This window comes from Camelina sativa, chromosome 14 (genome assembly GCF_000633955.1).
Source record: "Camelina sativa cultivar DH55 chromosome 14, Cs, whole genome shotgun sequence".
NCBI classification, from domain to species: domain Eukaryota; kingdom Viridiplantae; phylum Streptophyta; class Magnoliopsida; order Brassicales; family Brassicaceae; genus Camelina; species Camelina sativa.
In genome coordinates, this window is record NC_025698.1 from 21,813,312 (window position 1) to 21,829,848 (window position 16,537).

The following is a 16,537-nucleotide window of genomic DNA, read 5'->3' on the forward strand; positions in this document are numbered from 1 at the left end:
GTATTCCTCAATAACTTTTGGTGTGAACTTTTCAGGAATCAGGGAACCATTCTTCATCGAAGTACGACTTACCACCCGCAGACCAACGGTCAAACGAAGGTAGTCAATCGCTGTCTGGAGACGTATTTGAGGTGTTTCGCAAGCAAGAAACCAATTACGTGGGTGCATTGGCTACCATGGGTAGAGTTCTGGTATAACTCCTCTTACCATTCCATCATTAAAACATCTCCTTTTTATGATGTGTATGGAAGAGAACCACCCAGGCTATTGCGTTACGGAGACACGCCCTCTGCCAATGCGGAAGTGGAAGATCTACTCAAAGACAGAGACGCATTGTTGGTTGAGTTGAGGGAGAACATGGAATTGGCTCAAACCATAATGCAAAAGGAGACGAACAAACATCGGAGGGAGGTGACTTTTGCAGTGGGAGATTGGGTCTATTTGAAGCTCAGGCCATACAGACAGAATTCAGTGGTAGGACGAAGGAATCAAAAGCTGGCTCAGCGCTATTTCGGTCCTTACCAAATCACTGAACATATAGGCAAGGTCGCTTACAAGCTGAAGCTTCCCACTCACAGCCAAATCCACCCAATGTTTCATGTCTCCCAACTGAAAACTACAGTGCCTTCAGACCAGGTAGCTCAAGAAATTCCTGCTATTTTGTCCCCTAGTCTGGAGTGGCTAGTTGAACTGGAGAAGGTGTTAGATGTGAGGCGTCCGGAGCAGGGTACTGAATCGGAAGTTAAAGTATAATGGAAAGGGCTGCTTGATTTCGAGTCGATTTGAGAACCAATTACGGTAATGATGTAGCAGTTTCCTGAGTTCGACCTTGAGGACAAGGTCAGTTTATTACCAGGGGGTATTGATAGGTTGAGAGTGCCTTTGGTCTTTATGAAGGAGAAGAAAAGAACAAGTGGTAGGAAGGCAAGAGTGTGGTTAAAGAATAAGAATGCTAAAAGTGGCTACGAGTCAAGAAGTGAAGGGAAGACTCCTTCTGGAGAAGAGGGTTCAATAATAATAACTAAATGTTGTCGTTTTATTATGTTGCCCTATGCTAAGGTTGTATTTAAAGGAGATCCATTATTAGGGTATCCTTATCTTATGAAAAGAACAGTAAACATTTTCTATTCTCAATTCTAAGGCTGTCAAGGTTATATTTATCTATTCTCATCTTATTTCTCTATCTTCTTTACTCTCTCTTAACTCTGTCTTAACAGTCTGTGCCTAACCAGCAGAAGAAATCTGGAAGTCTGAGGCTTTACATTAAAGAGCTTGTGATGAGGAACTTCAGATCTTATGCTGGTGAACAACGCGTCGGTCCTTTCCACAAGGTTAGGGTTTTACATTCCCTCAATTTCATTTTCGAGAAAATTTGAATCTGATTAGGTTTGGGTTTTTATCACGTTTTCTTGAATTTGAGCATAGTTTTTCGAAATTCTGATTTTGGATACTTCTAATTTGAATTGATGCGTTGTGATTTTTTCTAACCTTGGAGATAAATTGAAAAAAGTCATAAGAGTTTTTCTGCGGTGGTTGGACCTAATGGGAGTGGAAAGAGTAATGTGATAGATGCAATGCTCTTTGTGTTTGGAAAACGAGCAAAGCAGGTAAGTACTTCTCTTTTTCTATTAGTTATGCTCTTTGCTTTAGGTCTCTCTTGCTCAGGAACCTAGACCACAGTGCTTTCTTTAGGTCAATTCACAACTATTAACGATTATAGTTTTCGATTGAGCTTTGTTTGAGTAATCTTATGTTTTGTTTGATGTCAGATGCGGCTGAACAAAGTTTCGGAGCTCATTCACAACTCAAATAATCACCAAAACTTGGATAGTGCTGGAGTTTCTGTACAGTTTGAAGAGATTATCGATTTGGTAAATGTTGTTGTCTGCTTACCTTTTATTGAATGCCTTATTACGAATATATCTTGCATTTCTGTTTGATGTACCTCTTAGGAAGTTTTTGACTTTGGAAAAGGTTTGTAGTGATGTGAATTGTTATTTTGATCTAATACAGGAGGATGAATCGTATGAGACTGTTCCTGGAAGTGATTTCATGATTACTCGGGTTGCATTCCGGGATAATTTGTCCAAGTATAATATTAATGAAAGGTTGAGCAATTTCACTAAAGTTACAAAAAAAATAAAGGGGAAAGGAGTAGATCTTGACAACAACCGTTTCTTGATTCTTCAGGTCCTCACTTTAGAGAAACAGCCTACATATTGTTGAATTACATGTTCCCCCGCTAATATTTCTTGAACGTTGACAGGGGGAGATAGAACAGATATCACTCATGAGGCCGAAAGCTCAAGGTCCCCATGATGAAGGTTTTCTTGAGTATCTCGAAGATATCATTGGAACAAATAAATATGTGGAGAATATAGATAAATTAAATAAGCAGTGAGTGATCTATGCAGATTTTGGAAAATACAGTAGTCTAAAAGATGAGCGGTAAGCATTACTAAATTTTCTTTAAAATATTTTAGAAATGATTTGAACTCATTTGTAACAAATATCGTAATATTTCTGTTTCAGAGTGAAAATGGACGAAAGTAATCAAGAGTTAAAAGAATTCGAGTCTGTGCATGAAAAACATAAGAAGAGGCAAGAGGTATGTCTGAAATCCAGATGTGTCCTGCTCTCATGCTTATTGCCGACAAGGCTTAATTCAATTTTTTTTCTCCTAAGTTTCAACAAATGATTAATCACCTTATCTTCCTTTGCAATGATTAGGTTCTTGATAATGAACTTAGAGTCGGTAAGGAGAAGTTCAAAGAGTTTGAAAGGCAGGACGTAAAACATAGATCTGTGATACTGAGTTGGTCTTAGTAAACTATTATCAAATTAGGAAGTCAGGAACGTGTTATGGTGGATTTTGTATCAGAAAATGAAATGCAATAGGGAGTGTTCTTAGTAAATCTTCAAGGTGACTGAAACTGAAGCTTTATATTTTCACCAAGTAGTTTCTAGTTATTACTCGTGCAAAAAAAGAGTGAATAATCCTTCTACAATATTCAATTTTGCAGGAAAAACAAACAGATCATATACATAAACTGAAGGAGAAAGTGAAAACTCCCGAGGATGTACCACGCCTCTTTGATCTGATCAGAGTAATGGATGAAAGTATGAAGCTTGCATTCTATGCAGCCTTGGGAAACACTGTTGTGGCAAAGGATCTTGATCAGGTATATTTGTGACTTCTCATCAAGACTGACTTAGCTACAAAATTTATTTACTGACATTAGTAAATTATGAATTCAGCTAAGCTCCGCTAATCTAGTGAAACCCAAGATGGGTAATAGCTCTTAAAATACAAAGTTTCTTTGGAATCACAGGTGAGCTAATAGATACAATTTTTCTTGCTTATTAGGCAACACGTATTGCATATGGTGGGAACAGAGAATTTCGAAGAGTCGTGACTCTTGATGGTGCCCTCTTTGAAAAATCTGGTACCATGAGTGGAGGGGGAGGCAAGCCACGTGGGGGAAGAATGGGAACCTCTATCCGAGCCACTGGTGTGTCTAGCCAAGCTGTTTCTAATGCAGAAAATGAGCTCTCCAAAATTATTGATATGTTAAGCAACATCTGTGAAAAGATTGGCAATGCTGTGAGACAATATCGAGCTGCAGAAAACGAAGTCTCTCGCCTGGGGATGGAACTGGCGAAAAGCAAAAGAGAGGTACTGTCTTCTGTGAATTTATCAGTATAATCCTCCCTATCGAGATATGTGATCAAGTTGCCTTAAGTGTAACCGATTGTTTCTATCTTTCATCTTTAGATTGAAAGTCTCAATTCAGAGCATAATTATCTCGAAAAACAACTAGCTTCCCTGGAAGCTGCATCTCAGCCAAAGACAGATGATATCGACAGGCTTAAAGAGCTTAAGAAAATCATCTCCAAAGAAGAAAAAGAGATTGAAAACCTGATGCTGGGGAAGGTTCCCAAACCTAATCAATTCTAGTTTACAAGTTATTACAATACTAGATAAGGACCCGCATTGTGCGGATTTAAAAATTGTTGAAAAAAATAAATCCTAAACCTTAAACAATTTTTTTTTAAAAATATATAAAGAAATTTTATTTCCTAAAGTAAATATATAAATAATTTAAGTTAGAAAATATTTGTATTTACCTTCATACATTTATTTATATTTATATATTTTTAATATTTTATAACAATTATTACAATAATTTAAAACTAAATTATATTCCACTAAAACTTTTGCCAAATACTCATCATTACAAATATTATTATTGTCAAATTTCAAAAACGTTTCACAACTTATTTACAAAATACTTTACATGCAACAAATTCATCAAAGCAACATTTAATAAATAACCACATATAATTTTACTCTATGTTTTACCATTAAAAATATATTTTTACACCCAAAATTATTTTATTGTTAAAGTATGCTCTTTATCACCACCTATAAAATGTCTTCTAACCAAATTAAACAAATTTTATGTTGCTTTATTTTCACTTTGGTATAATTATAGTTCTTATAATTACTAAAATTGTTTTGTGACATAATTTCTTTAACCATGAAGTTTTTTTTTTACTCCAAAGATGTTTTGGATGAACAATTGGTGAAAATTATCTACTCGATTCCAATGATTTTATGACTAACCCAATAAAAGTTTAGAAATTGAAAAAAAATTAATATAATATAATAAAAATAAAAATTTGAAAATTGTAATTAGGATGATATATATAAGTCTTAGATAATTCAGATATACAAAATAGAAACTTTATATACAATCCAAAACATGTCATGAGTCATAATCACGTTAAGGATTAACGACCTATTTACTCTTCAGAAATATCCAATTGTACTTAAACAACTTAAAGCTATGACTTCGTCTCAAATATTCTCGAATCATAAATTCTCAACTTATTTCTACCCGAATAAAAAATTCTCAAATATTTCTCTATATACCTGGTTTAAACGGTTTTGCGAACCTAATTAGATAGAAAACCACATAAATCCAGTTTGAAACAACTTTAAAATGGTATACCGTTCCAACTTCCCAATTTTGAAACCGCTTCTCAATTACTCGATCAAACAGCTTTTGTTTCAATACCGGAATCATCAACATTATTCAGAAAAGACAACTCTAAGTTTTGACCAAAAACATCAACCACCGACTTATCTACCAAACTTATAATGCTACTAACAATAGAATTACTTTTGGAACCTCCATCAGTGTCTCCATCCTCAATTAAATTAGCGGGCTTATATACTTTAATTCCATTTATTGCATCTGATAGCTTCCACTGAAAAACCCGCACGAATCAAAGACCAACGCAATAGATCGACAAAATTATATAAGAAAAAAAAATCAAAGATCAAAGCTTTCGATAGAAACATGTAATGTTATGTAGATATAATGTTATTTTCTTAATTAGCTGTCCTATTAGGTTTCAAAATAATAATTCTTTTGACATAACGTATGTTTTAAATTGTTATTCACTATTTATTTATTAATAACCTAATAATATACATGCTTAGTGAATTACTTTTTTGTTTATACATGTCAAAATCTTATTAAGAAAACACGTATAATATAAGTAATGTACAATGGAATTAGATTAGTTTTGTTAATTTTCTTTTTTGATTTAGAATTTTTTTTAGATATAAACATGTAAATTTTATTTAGATTTGATGTTATTTTCTTAATTATCTGTTTTGAAAAATAACATTTTATTGACACGTGTCAACATCTCATTATGTCATGATCATGTTAATGTCTAATTTGAAAACCCTATTTTATATAGTAAGATTTTTAATATAATAAAAAAATTAGTTCACTTCAATTCAAGTTTTTTTTCCAAGACTATCAATCGGTTTTTCATGATTTTCGTTTTCTTCGTTTTCTTCGTTTTAATATCTTGTTTAATGTGTTATGTTATATAATATAATTATACAACCAAATATGGATGACATATAATATATTTATTTTACCCTTTAGTGGTTAAAAATATTTTGTAACAGTAAAACTTTGATATGGATGACACATAGTATATTTATCTTAGTTGTTTTTTGAAAATATAATAAGATTACAATTGACACGTGTCACGATCTGATGAGTTACTAACTTTGATATTTATTCGTTAAAATTGACACGTGTAACGATCTGGTGAATTTTTAACTTTGATCTTTAATCGTTAAAACTAACACGTGTCACGATCTGGTAAGTTACTAACTTTGAGAACCAAGGTTTATATAATAAGATATTTTCCTTTTTAAGTATTTTCTCTTTTCTATTAGGATTCTAGTAACTTTACTTATTTTCTAGGAATTACCTATTTTACGTTTTAGCCTTCTCTATATAAAGAATCTTAGGTGATATGTTTTAGACACAATATCATTATTATTCTTATCAATAAAGTTTTAGAGTTTATCTCTTTTATCTTTTCTGGTGGATTCCAGAGCTTTTCTATCAAGATCATCGCTTGTGATCTTGATTTTCAATCTAGGTTTAACGCTTGTTAACCTAGCACATTCCGACTGCGTCAAGTGGTATCAGAGCAGGTCTTCTCTTACTCTTTTCNAAACTAACACGTGTCACGATCTGGTAAGTTACTAACTTTGAGAACCAAGGTTTATATAATAAGATATTTTCCTTTTTAAGTATTTTCTCTTTTCTATTAGGATTCTAGTAACTTTACTTATTTTCTAGGAATTACCTATTTTACGTTTTAGCCTTCTCTATATAAAGAATCTTAGGTGATATGTTTTAGACACAATATCATTATTATTCTTATCAATAAAGTTTTAGAGTTTATCTCTTTTATCTTTTCTGGTGGATTCCAGAGCTTTTCTATCAAGATCATCGCTTGTGATCTTGATTTTCAATCTAGGTTTAACGCTTGTTAACCTAGCACATTCCGACTGCGTCAAGTGGTATCAGAGCAGGTCTTCTCTTACTCTTTTCGAAGCTTGATCGGCCATGGGTGATCAACCATCAACCAAAGCAGATATTGAGGCTTTAGGAGCTCTGCTGACGGCGTTGACTAATCAAGTTGCTGTTTTACCCCATGAAACTTGCTTTCTAGTGTGATGATGATGGATGATATGATATGATGATGAATATAGAGATGGATGCAAGATGTTTCAATTACCCTTATGTAGTTGTAGCATAAAGGATGTCAAACCATAATGAGTATGATGCAAGCAATCAGGATGTGAATACTCATCTAAGTTAAACCAAATATGAAAGATGTTTGTCACTAACAACCTAATGATGATTATGAAATGCAGAATGTAAATCTACTAAAACAGGATACTAAATGCAAAGCAAAAACAGAATGATCAAAGCAATAATGAAATGAAACAGGAAAAGTAATTATAGTAAGCAAACTAAGCAATGACACAGGATTAAACAGAAACTAAATCAAATGCAACAGGACAATGCAACTAGAATGAAACAAGGAATGAAACAGGAAGATACAGAACAAAAAAAACAGGAACTCTGGAAGGAGCTCGAGCAAGCACTCGATCGGATGCTCGATCGAGTGGATGGTCGAGTTGATGAGCGAATGCCAGAAACAGAGCAAATATTGAAACAGAGCAAACAGCAATCAATTAACAAAACTTGAACATGAAATCAATAAACAAGAAAGGTCTTAAGGATGGATTCATGGGATGGACTCAAGCTATGGCTATCTAAATTGGTCAACAAACCTCAATCAACAATGAGCTATCTCTAGACAATGATCTTCTAATACATGTTAATCCATTCTCATGACAATAACAATCAAGCCAAGATACTTCTTAGACTTAGTTCTCACTAGCTATTACATATCAAAGCAGACATTAAACAACCAGATCATCAATGTCAAAAATCATAGTAAACATCTAATCTCTTTGCATGCTTCATGATAATCTCTAGTATTAGCTTTATCTAACAACTTAGACATTGGTATGATGCTAAGAAGCTTAAGATCTACCCTTACCCTCTCAGTATAAGAATAACATAGAGCATATCTAACCCAGAAGAGATATTAAGCAATCAATCTTGACCAATCCAAACAACCATTACCTTTATCCACCCTAATCCATCCTCAAGATCCTAAGCCACTACTCACAATCACAAAACATGATGAACAAAGTCATAAACCCAGAAATCAAAGAAACTTGCATGATTAGAAAGATGAGATGAAGATCTACAATATTGAAGAAAAAATCAAACTCAAATTCTTAATACTTTGAAAGCTATGGAACCAACAAGTATCAAAGATTTCTTAAAAATAAACAAAAGTGGCTAAAAGATCTAAGCAATAAAAAGCAAAAAGGAATAATTCCCCAAAAAGGTAAATACTAGGTCTAGGATTGTACTCTAAAAAGTCTCTCTCTTTTGGTGGCTGCAGGGTACAAGGCCTTTTATAGGAAAAGGAAGGGAAGCTCTAAAAAGCTAAAAGACAAAATAAGTGGGCGGCTCGGTCAACTCGACCATGTGCTCGGTCGAGTGCTGGTCGAGTGCTGGTCGAGTGGGTGGTCGAGTGCTTGGTCGAGTGGGTGGTCGAGTGGACTTCCGGACCTTGATTCTTCAGCTCCAAATCCCTTGTTTCCTTCTCTTGACAGCTCCAATCTTCTTCAGCATCACTTCCATGCTCCTTAGGATCCAAAATCACCTGTTTATGCAAGAAACTATGCAAATGCAATGCAAATCTACTCTAATGCATAAACAGTTCTAAAACTATGCAATAATGGACAAATGAGATAGAAAATCATGCAAAAGATGTGAATATACTAAGGGAAAACAAGGCAAAATATATGAACATCACCCCAACAGATTGCTAACGCGATGCAAGGAAGAGGAGAACGAAGGGGACCAAATCCAAATCAACAAGGCGGAAACAATCCGGCCGTTGAGGAACAAGCTCGGGTTCAGCAAGGTGGAAACAACTGACAGCACGGTGGAAACAATCGACAACAAGGCAGAAACAATCGTGTTGTTGTTGAAATTCCAGCTTGGAGGAGGACTCAGAAGGAGAAGATGAAGAACAAGAAAATCAAAACAATCATGATTACCGAGTGAAAACAGATATTCCATTGTTTTATGGGACTATGGGAGTAGAGGAATTTCTCAACTGGCAAATTGATGTTGATCGATTTTTCGATGTTATGGGTGTCCCGAAAAGTAAACAGGTCAAGATGGTGGCAATCAGATTGAAGAAGACTGCTGCTATATGGTGAGATAAACTAGTCCTCCAAAGACAAAGACAGAGGAAGGGTCCAGTATAAGATGTAACTACTGATGGTGGAGCGTTTCTTACCGGAAGATTACGAACAGATTCTCTACAAGATGTAAATTGAGTGTGTTCAAGGAAACAAAACAGTGACGGACTATACGGCTGAATTCTTATGTTCCTCTTAACGTAATGACTTGAATGAAACAGAGAATCAGAAGGTGGCTAGATACATCAGTGGTTTAAATGGGTCTCTTCAGGGAAAGATAGGGTTACAGACTGTATGGACGGTGCAAGAAGCCTCGAGTCTAGCTTTGAAAGCAGAATTGATGGAGAAGTCATCTCGGGGGTTCTCAACCTTCCCTCGGTTCAGAACAGCTTCGAACCAACTGGGGAGAAAGACAAGGGCGTATCCAACAGGGATCCAAACACTGGCAACAAAGGAGCTAGTAGTTCTAATAGCAGCATTCAACAGAACAACACACCAGCTCCGAAACAGAATACTCCTTATGCTAGACCAACCATCGACAAGTGTTTCCGTTTCCAAGGACAAGGTCACAGGTTGAATGTATGTCCCAGTCAAAAAACGGTTGCCTTAATAGAAGAGGAGGATGACGACTTCGCAGAGAATGAGGAGTATGAGGGGGTCGAGTTTGCTGAAGAGGAATCTGAAGAAAGAATAAGTATTGTACTCCAGCGACTCTTGTTATCATCTAAAGAAGAGGGACAACGCAAGAATATGTTTAGAACACATTGTTCTGTTCAAAACAAAGTGTGCAATATGATTGTTGATAACGGTAGTTCCGAGAATTTAGTTTCTCAAAATCTGGTGGAATATTTGAATCTACCCACGACCCGTCATGCAAAGCCGTATGGTCTTTGTTAGGTCAAGAAAGGCTCACAAGTAATGGTTAACGAGACTTGTAGGGTTCCCTTATCTATAGGAAAACACTACAAAGAAGAGATAACTTGTGATGTTCTTGACATGGATGTTTGTCATATTCTCCTTGGGTGTCCCTGGCAGTATGATAACGACATCACGTATCGAGGACGAGACAATGTGATCATATTTACGTGGGGAACTCACAAAATTTCTATGGCTCCTGTTAAGGATTTTGGTGACAAAGCGAAGGAAAAGAAGTCAAGTTTCTTGATCGTGACGCAGAGTGACAAAGAACTTGATAAAGCTGTTAAAGAGACAAATTGTTTCTATCCAGTGGTGGTCAAAGGGCTGATGAGCGTTGTAACGGAAGAAACTACAACTCCGCGGGAAGTATTAAAAATTCTAAAAGACTTCAAGGAGTTGACTGTAGATGAACTACCTAATGATCTACCTCCTATGCATGATATTCAACATCACATTGACTTGATTCCGGGTTCTAGTCTACCAAATCTTCCCCACTATCGAATGAGTCCTAAGGAGAACGAAATTGTAAGGGAAAAGATTGAAGAATTGTTAAGGAAAGGGTTAATCCGCGAGAGCATGAGCCCTTGTGCCGTACCGGTTCTTCTCCTTCCAAAGAAGGGTAACCAGTGGCGTATGTGTGTTGATTCTAGGGCCATCAACAAGATAACAATCAAGTATCGATTCTAGGGCGAATTTATTCTTTTCACGGACCATCAAGCTCTCAAGTTCCCTCACAGCCAGAAGATGGTCAATAAGATGCATGCTCTTTGGGTAAGTTACCTACAGAAGTTCCTTTTTATCATCCAGCACAAATCAGGAACGCTTAATAAGGTTGCAGATGCCTTAAGTAGAAGGGCTTCTCTACTCACTACTTTAGCACAGGAGGTTGTCGGTTTCGAGTTTTTGAGGGAGTTGTATGGACAAGATGATGAGTTCCAGGACCTATGGATCAAGTGTAGTCAACAGCATCTCGGCGGATTTTGATATCCGAGAAGGTTACCTTTTTAAAGGAGATAGGTTATGCATTCCATGTTCTTCCTTACGGAAGAAGTTGATTCGAGAATTGCATGGAGGAGGCCTTAGTGGTCATTTGGGACAAGATAAGACGATTGCAAGCTTGGAGGAAATGTACTATTGGCCGCATCTTCAGAAAGACGTTGGAGCTATTGTTCGAAGGTGTTATATATGTCAGGTTTCAAAGGGTCAAGCTCAAAATACAGGTCTTTACATGCCATTACCTGTTCCTGAAGACACCTGGCAGGATCTATCCATGAATTTTGTGTTGGGATTACCGAGAACACAACGAGGTGTGGATTCTGTGTTTGTTGTTGTTGACAGGTTCTCCAAAATGACAGACTTCATTGCTTGTAGGAAGACTGCAGACGCAAGCAACATAGCCAAATTGTTCTTTCGTGAAGTTGTACGTCTCCATGGAGTTCCTAAATCCATAGTTTCAGACAGAGATACCAAGTTTCTCAGTCACTTTTGGATTACATTATGGAGGATGTTTGGAATAAGTTTAAAACGAAGCTCTACAGCTCATCCCCAAAGTGATGGAAAAACCGAGGTGACAAACAGCACGCTGGGTAACATGATCAGAAGTGTCTGTGGTGATAAACCGAAGCAGTGGGATTAGCTCTACCATAGGTCGAATTTGCTTACAATAGTGTCGTACATTCCACAACAGGGAAATCACCATTCTCTTTGGTGTATACCTCTGTCCCGAAGCATGTGGTCGATTTAGTTCCATTACCGAAAGCTCCTGGAGTTAGTGCGTCAGCTGAGGCTATGGCTAAAGACATTTTGGAAACTAAAGAAGCAGTCAGAGCTATATTGGAAACAGTTGGACAAAAGAATAAAAGGGCAGCAGATAAACATCGACGGCTCAAGGTTTTCAAAGAAGGAGATGAAGTGATGGTGTTTCTCAGGAAAGAGAGGTTTCCCGTTGGATCTTCCAGACGACATGAACATCTCTCATACGTTCAATGTGGCTGACATTTATGAGTATCATGCAGATGGTGTTCTTTATCCAAATGAGAACTCGGGGTCGAGTGCTTTGGAGGAGGAGGAGACTGATGCAAGAGAAGGTTCTGAAACCTAATCAATTCTAGTTTACAAGTTAATACAAGTTATTTTCCTTTTTAAGTATTTTCTCTTTTCTATTAGGATTCTAGTAACTTTACTTATTTTCTAGGAATTACCTATTTTACGTTTTAGCCTTCTCTATATAAAGAACCTTAGGTGATATGTTTTAGATACAATATCATTATTATTCTTATCAATAAAGTTTTAGAGTTTATCTCTTTTATCTTTTCTGGTGGATTCCAGAACTTTTCTATCAAGATCATCGCTTGTGATCTTGATTTTCAATCTAGGTTTAACGCTTGTTAACCTAGCACATTCCGACTGCGACAAAACCTTGAGAAGGGTTCTAAACAGCTGAAGGATAACGTGCGTACCATCAGTAATTCTATTTTTGTTTTGAAATGTGGCAATATGTTTTTGGTCTAACCAGCCATGTTTATAAAATATTAACTGCTTTTTCCTTGGGAGCTGAGATCAGTAGATGCAAAATCTATGGAGTTGTTCCATTGTTTTATTACTCTGTAATATAGAACTACTGCATTGAAACTTGATGAGGTTTCTTATTTAATTTAGGCTTTGGAGATGCAAACCAACATAGAGAACGCTGGTGGTGAAAAATTAAAAGGACAGAAGCCAAAGGTTGAGAAGATTCAGACTGTATGTTTGCTTTTTCTCTTAGCATGCTGTTAGTGATCTCACAGTTGAGTGTGTCCTAATTTGTGTTGCTCATATTTAGGATATGGACAAAAATAATACAGAGATCAATCGGTGTCATGTTCAAATAGAAACAAACCAGAAACTGATAAAGAAGTTGACAAAGGGGATTGAAAAGGCGACTCGAGAAAAGGAGAGGCTAGAGGGTGAGAAGGAAAAGTTGCATGTGACTTTGAAAACTATAGAACAGAAAGCATTCGCAATCCAAGAGACATATAAAGAAACACAGAAGGTTTTAACAGTTCTTATCTCAATCATGAATTATCTAGATACTATTTGGATAAAACTCACTGATCTGTTCTTTCTATTTTAGTTGATTGATGAGCATAAAGACATTCTGACTGAATCAAAGTCCAATTATGAGAATCTGAAAAAGTCTGTGGATGAGTTGAAGGCATCTAGGGTAACAAACTACCAAATCATTTTCTTTCTTGTTGGTTGCTGCATTTCTTTGCGTTTTCATCATCTAACCTCTAGTCGAATACAGGTAGATGCAGAATTCAAAGTACAAGATATGAAAAAGAAATATAATGAATTAGAAATGAGAGAGAAGGGCTACAAGAAGAAACTCAGAAACTCAACGACTTGCAGATTGCTCTCAGAAAGCAAATGGAACAGTACGTATGGTAAACCCTTCGTTATATGATTACCTCTTTCACATCTAAAATTTGTCATTCTCCATTGCAGAATTCAGAAAGATCTTGATGATCTGGACAAGCTCCAAGCAACATTTATGGATAATAATTTGAATGAAGCTTGTGATCTGAAAAGGGCTCTTGAAATGGTTGCCTTACTGGAGGCTCAGCTAAAAGAGTTGAATCCAAATCTTGACTCCATCGCCGAGTAAGAATTTAGTTGTTGTTTCTTCCTTACTTCGATTTACACATGTTTCTCTAGCTTTCTTGATTGTTTGCTATAATTACTTATAGGTACCGGAACAAAGTGGAACTTTACAATGGACGGGTAGACGAACTTAACTCGGTGACCCAAGAGCGTGATGACACAAGGAAGCAGTATGATGAACTGAGAAAGAGAATGTATTCCACACCTCTAGTTTTTTTCTGTATATATATGTGTTTCCCTTTTGTTCTTCGTCTCATGAAGCGAATGTAAACTTGGATGACTACAATTTCATTTCAGGTTGGATGAGTTTATGGCAGGATTTAACACAATATCCTTAAAGCTCAAAGAAATGTATCAGGTTAGTTTACCTTCTGAACATTGTTTCCAACTCCAAAACCAAAAGCTTGGCGAATAACAATATGGTGTATAATGAAGATATCCAGAAAGATTTTAAAAGTTATGATTCCTGTCTTTCTATGAGTGCTGCTTTTAAAATCTTACTAGAATATAATACTTTTTTTCTTTGCCTATCTTATGCGTTTTATCTTCGTCCCTAATAAATTATACAAATATGTTTCTCTAGATCATCACTCTCGGAGGTGATGCAGAGCTGGAGCTGGTAGACTCGCTGGACCCTTTCTCGGAAGGTGTCGTTTTCAGTGTAAGACCTCCCAAGAAGAGCTGGAAGAACATTGCAAACTTGTCGGGTGGTGAAAAGGTCATTCAGAAAAACAAACATCTTAACACACTTTTATATCACCAGTTTGTCTGTGAACTCTCTAAAAAACTTCTCTACCTCTTTTACTTACAGACACTTAGCTCACTCACACTAGTCTTTGCACTCCATCACTACAAGCCTACTCCACTTTACGTCATGGGCGAAATCGACGCTGCTCTAGGTAACTCTTCCCATATTTTATCTGCCAAAAAACTCATTCAATCCCTGAAACGTTTTTACTCTTTTTTTACACCAGATTTCAAAAACGTATCAATCTTTGGACATTACGTGAAAGACCGTACTAGATGCTCAGTTCATTATCATCAGGTCAGTTTCAATCTTCTAGTTTAATCAGTTGTTAGCTTATTCAAGTAGGTCAGTTCTTGAGGTCTAATTAATACTATGAATAATGGTGCAGTCTTAGGAATAACATGTTTGAGTTAGCAGATAGATTGGTGGGAATCTACAAAACAGATAACTGTACTAAGAGCACTACGACCAATCCTGTAAGCTTTGCAGTATGTCAGAAAACTCCTGCTTAGTCTACCAAATGGCATGTCTACATTAACAACCACATAAAATATTTATTGTATTTTATTGTAATGGATTCCTTGTTTAGTGACTTTGGCTATGCTTTTCTATGATGGTATTAACATCAACTATGTGATACCCCCACTGTATAAACGAGATTGTACAAAGTAACGAAACTAGGAGACTTCCCAAGCTCCCAAAGGTAAAAAGTATATATAATCCTCCTTACATGTCACTAGATGTTACATCTGTTTCCTTACTTACTGTTGATATTTTGGAATTATTAATCTCAGACTATGCTTGTTGTTCTTTAGCCTCTATCATGCTCATTATATATATACAAGACGGAGAGATCTGTACTTTACTAACTGTTCCATTTGCACGCTATGTGGCTATGAACGGGTATCAGAACATTCAAAAGATACCAAATAGCTAAAGTATACCGAAGGGATAACCCATCTAAAGAGATACAGAGAGTTTTATGAATGCGATCTCGATTTCATCGGTCTGTTTGAAAGAATGGCACCCCATTTTGAGGTTGTAAAGATCATGACAGAACTTCTTGATGAACTACAATGAGGTGACCGTCACTGCTAGCAGCCTTGTGAATATCATTGTCCCGACGTTAATTTACAGAGGTTTTATTGTACTTATTGTGAATCTCTCTGAGTTTTGAATAGGTAAAGTTGAGTCACCGGAAGTTGCTTGACGGTATCCTGGAGCTATGTGGAGTACCACCGGAAAAGTTCAGAACCATCTGTTCGAGTATCATCGACAAGTTAGACAAGCAGTCATTTGAGCAAGTGAAGAAAGAAATGGTGGAAGAGAAGGGTTTGCCTACAGGGACAGCAGAGAAAGAGGACCACATATACTGTTGTTGAAACTCAGACAATAAGGGAGCGAGCTGTTAACTAACGAATCAACAAAAGAAACAAGACTTGAGCATTCTGTTTGAAGCACTTGAAAGATCGAATTGCATCAATAGAATAGTCTTTAACACAAGTGTTGGTTAGTGTCATGGTGGCATAGTGTTATTTTTGCAGAATTGGTACGTCAGCTTTGGATGCTAAGAATAAAAGCTTGTGAGCAGAAGACCGTCAAAGCATTTCAAGCGGGCCATGGAATCTGAAATTCCTTGGATGGTGATTGTGGACAAAGAAGAACTCAAGGCGGTGTTGTTAGATAGAAGATTGTTAAAGGGACTTCCCAGAGATTGTTTCACAGACCGATTGATGAAGCTTCGTAGCACTTGAAAGCCATTTCGTCTTATCATTATGTATTGGTGAAATAAAAACAAAGAAAACACTGATTCGACCATTACTAGTTTTGATATTTGAACAGAGTCACTGGTTTAAGTGGGGTTCGGCTAGTTAGTTCTAGTTTCAATGGAAATTTGGTTACCGACTTGGACGTGGCAGAAACCACAGTCTCCGGTTACCAGTGCCGTTCAAAGAATCATGATTCAGATCAGATTTGTCTGATTGATGAGACGATCCTAATAAAGACCAAACGCAAAAAGCTTTTAACTCAAAATGATGAAACAACAC

The 16,537-nt window shown here is 36.4% G+C and overlaps 1 protein-coding gene across 9 annotated transcripts; it reads left to right on the plus strand.

The window, feature by feature from the left end:
- LOC104742147 (structural maintenance of chromosomes protein 4-like) lies at positions 1,109 to 16,393 on the plus strand. 9 transcript variants are annotated; one of them, XM_010463118.2, is made up of 13 exons: positions 1,109 to 1,150; positions 1,236 to 1,607; positions 1,770 to 1,871; positions 2,014 to 2,190; positions 2,267 to 2,448; positions 2,533 to 2,608; positions 3,024 to 3,182; positions 3,368 to 3,676; positions 12,758 to 12,841; positions 12,921 to 13,130; positions 13,212 to 13,301; positions 13,386 to 13,515; positions 13,586 to 13,910. In XM_010463118.2, the coding sequence occupies exons 6-13, from the start codon at positions 2,540 to 2,542 to the stop codon at positions 13,645 to 13,647; spliced, it is 1,113 nt and encodes a 370-aa protein (XP_010461420.1). In that variant the 5' UTR covers positions 1,109 to 1,150; positions 1,236 to 1,607; positions 1,770 to 1,871; positions 2,014 to 2,190; positions 2,267 to 2,448; positions 2,533 to 2,539; the 3' UTR covers positions 13,648 to 13,910. The 9 variants fall into 9 exon arrangements, 5 of the variants coding, with proteins under 5 accessions (XP_010461420.1, XP_010461424.1, XP_010461419.1 ...); XM_010463122.2 differs by lacking the exon at positions 1,109 to 1,150 and adding an exon at positions 2,731 to 2,923 and having other exon boundaries at positions 1,165 to 1,607; positions 13,586 to 13,912; XM_010463119.2 differs by lacking the exon at positions 1,109 to 1,150 and having other exon boundaries at positions 1,167 to 1,331; positions 1,496 to 1,607.

Bases quoted from the DNA above. Each gene is read 5' to 3' on its own strand.
- LOC104742147 (XM_010463118.2), top strand. From the start codon at position 2,540: ATGGACGAAAGTAATCAAGAGTTAAAAGAATTCGAGTCTGTGCATGAA. The intron at 3,677-12,757 runs GTACTGTCTTCT...TATTTAATTTAG, and splicing joins TGGCGAAAAGCAAAAGAGAG to GCTTTGGAGATGCAAACCAA. The intron at 13,302-13,385 runs GTAACAAACTAC...AGTCGAATACAG, and splicing joins ATGAGTTGAAGGCATCTAGG to GTAGATGCAGAATTCAAAGT.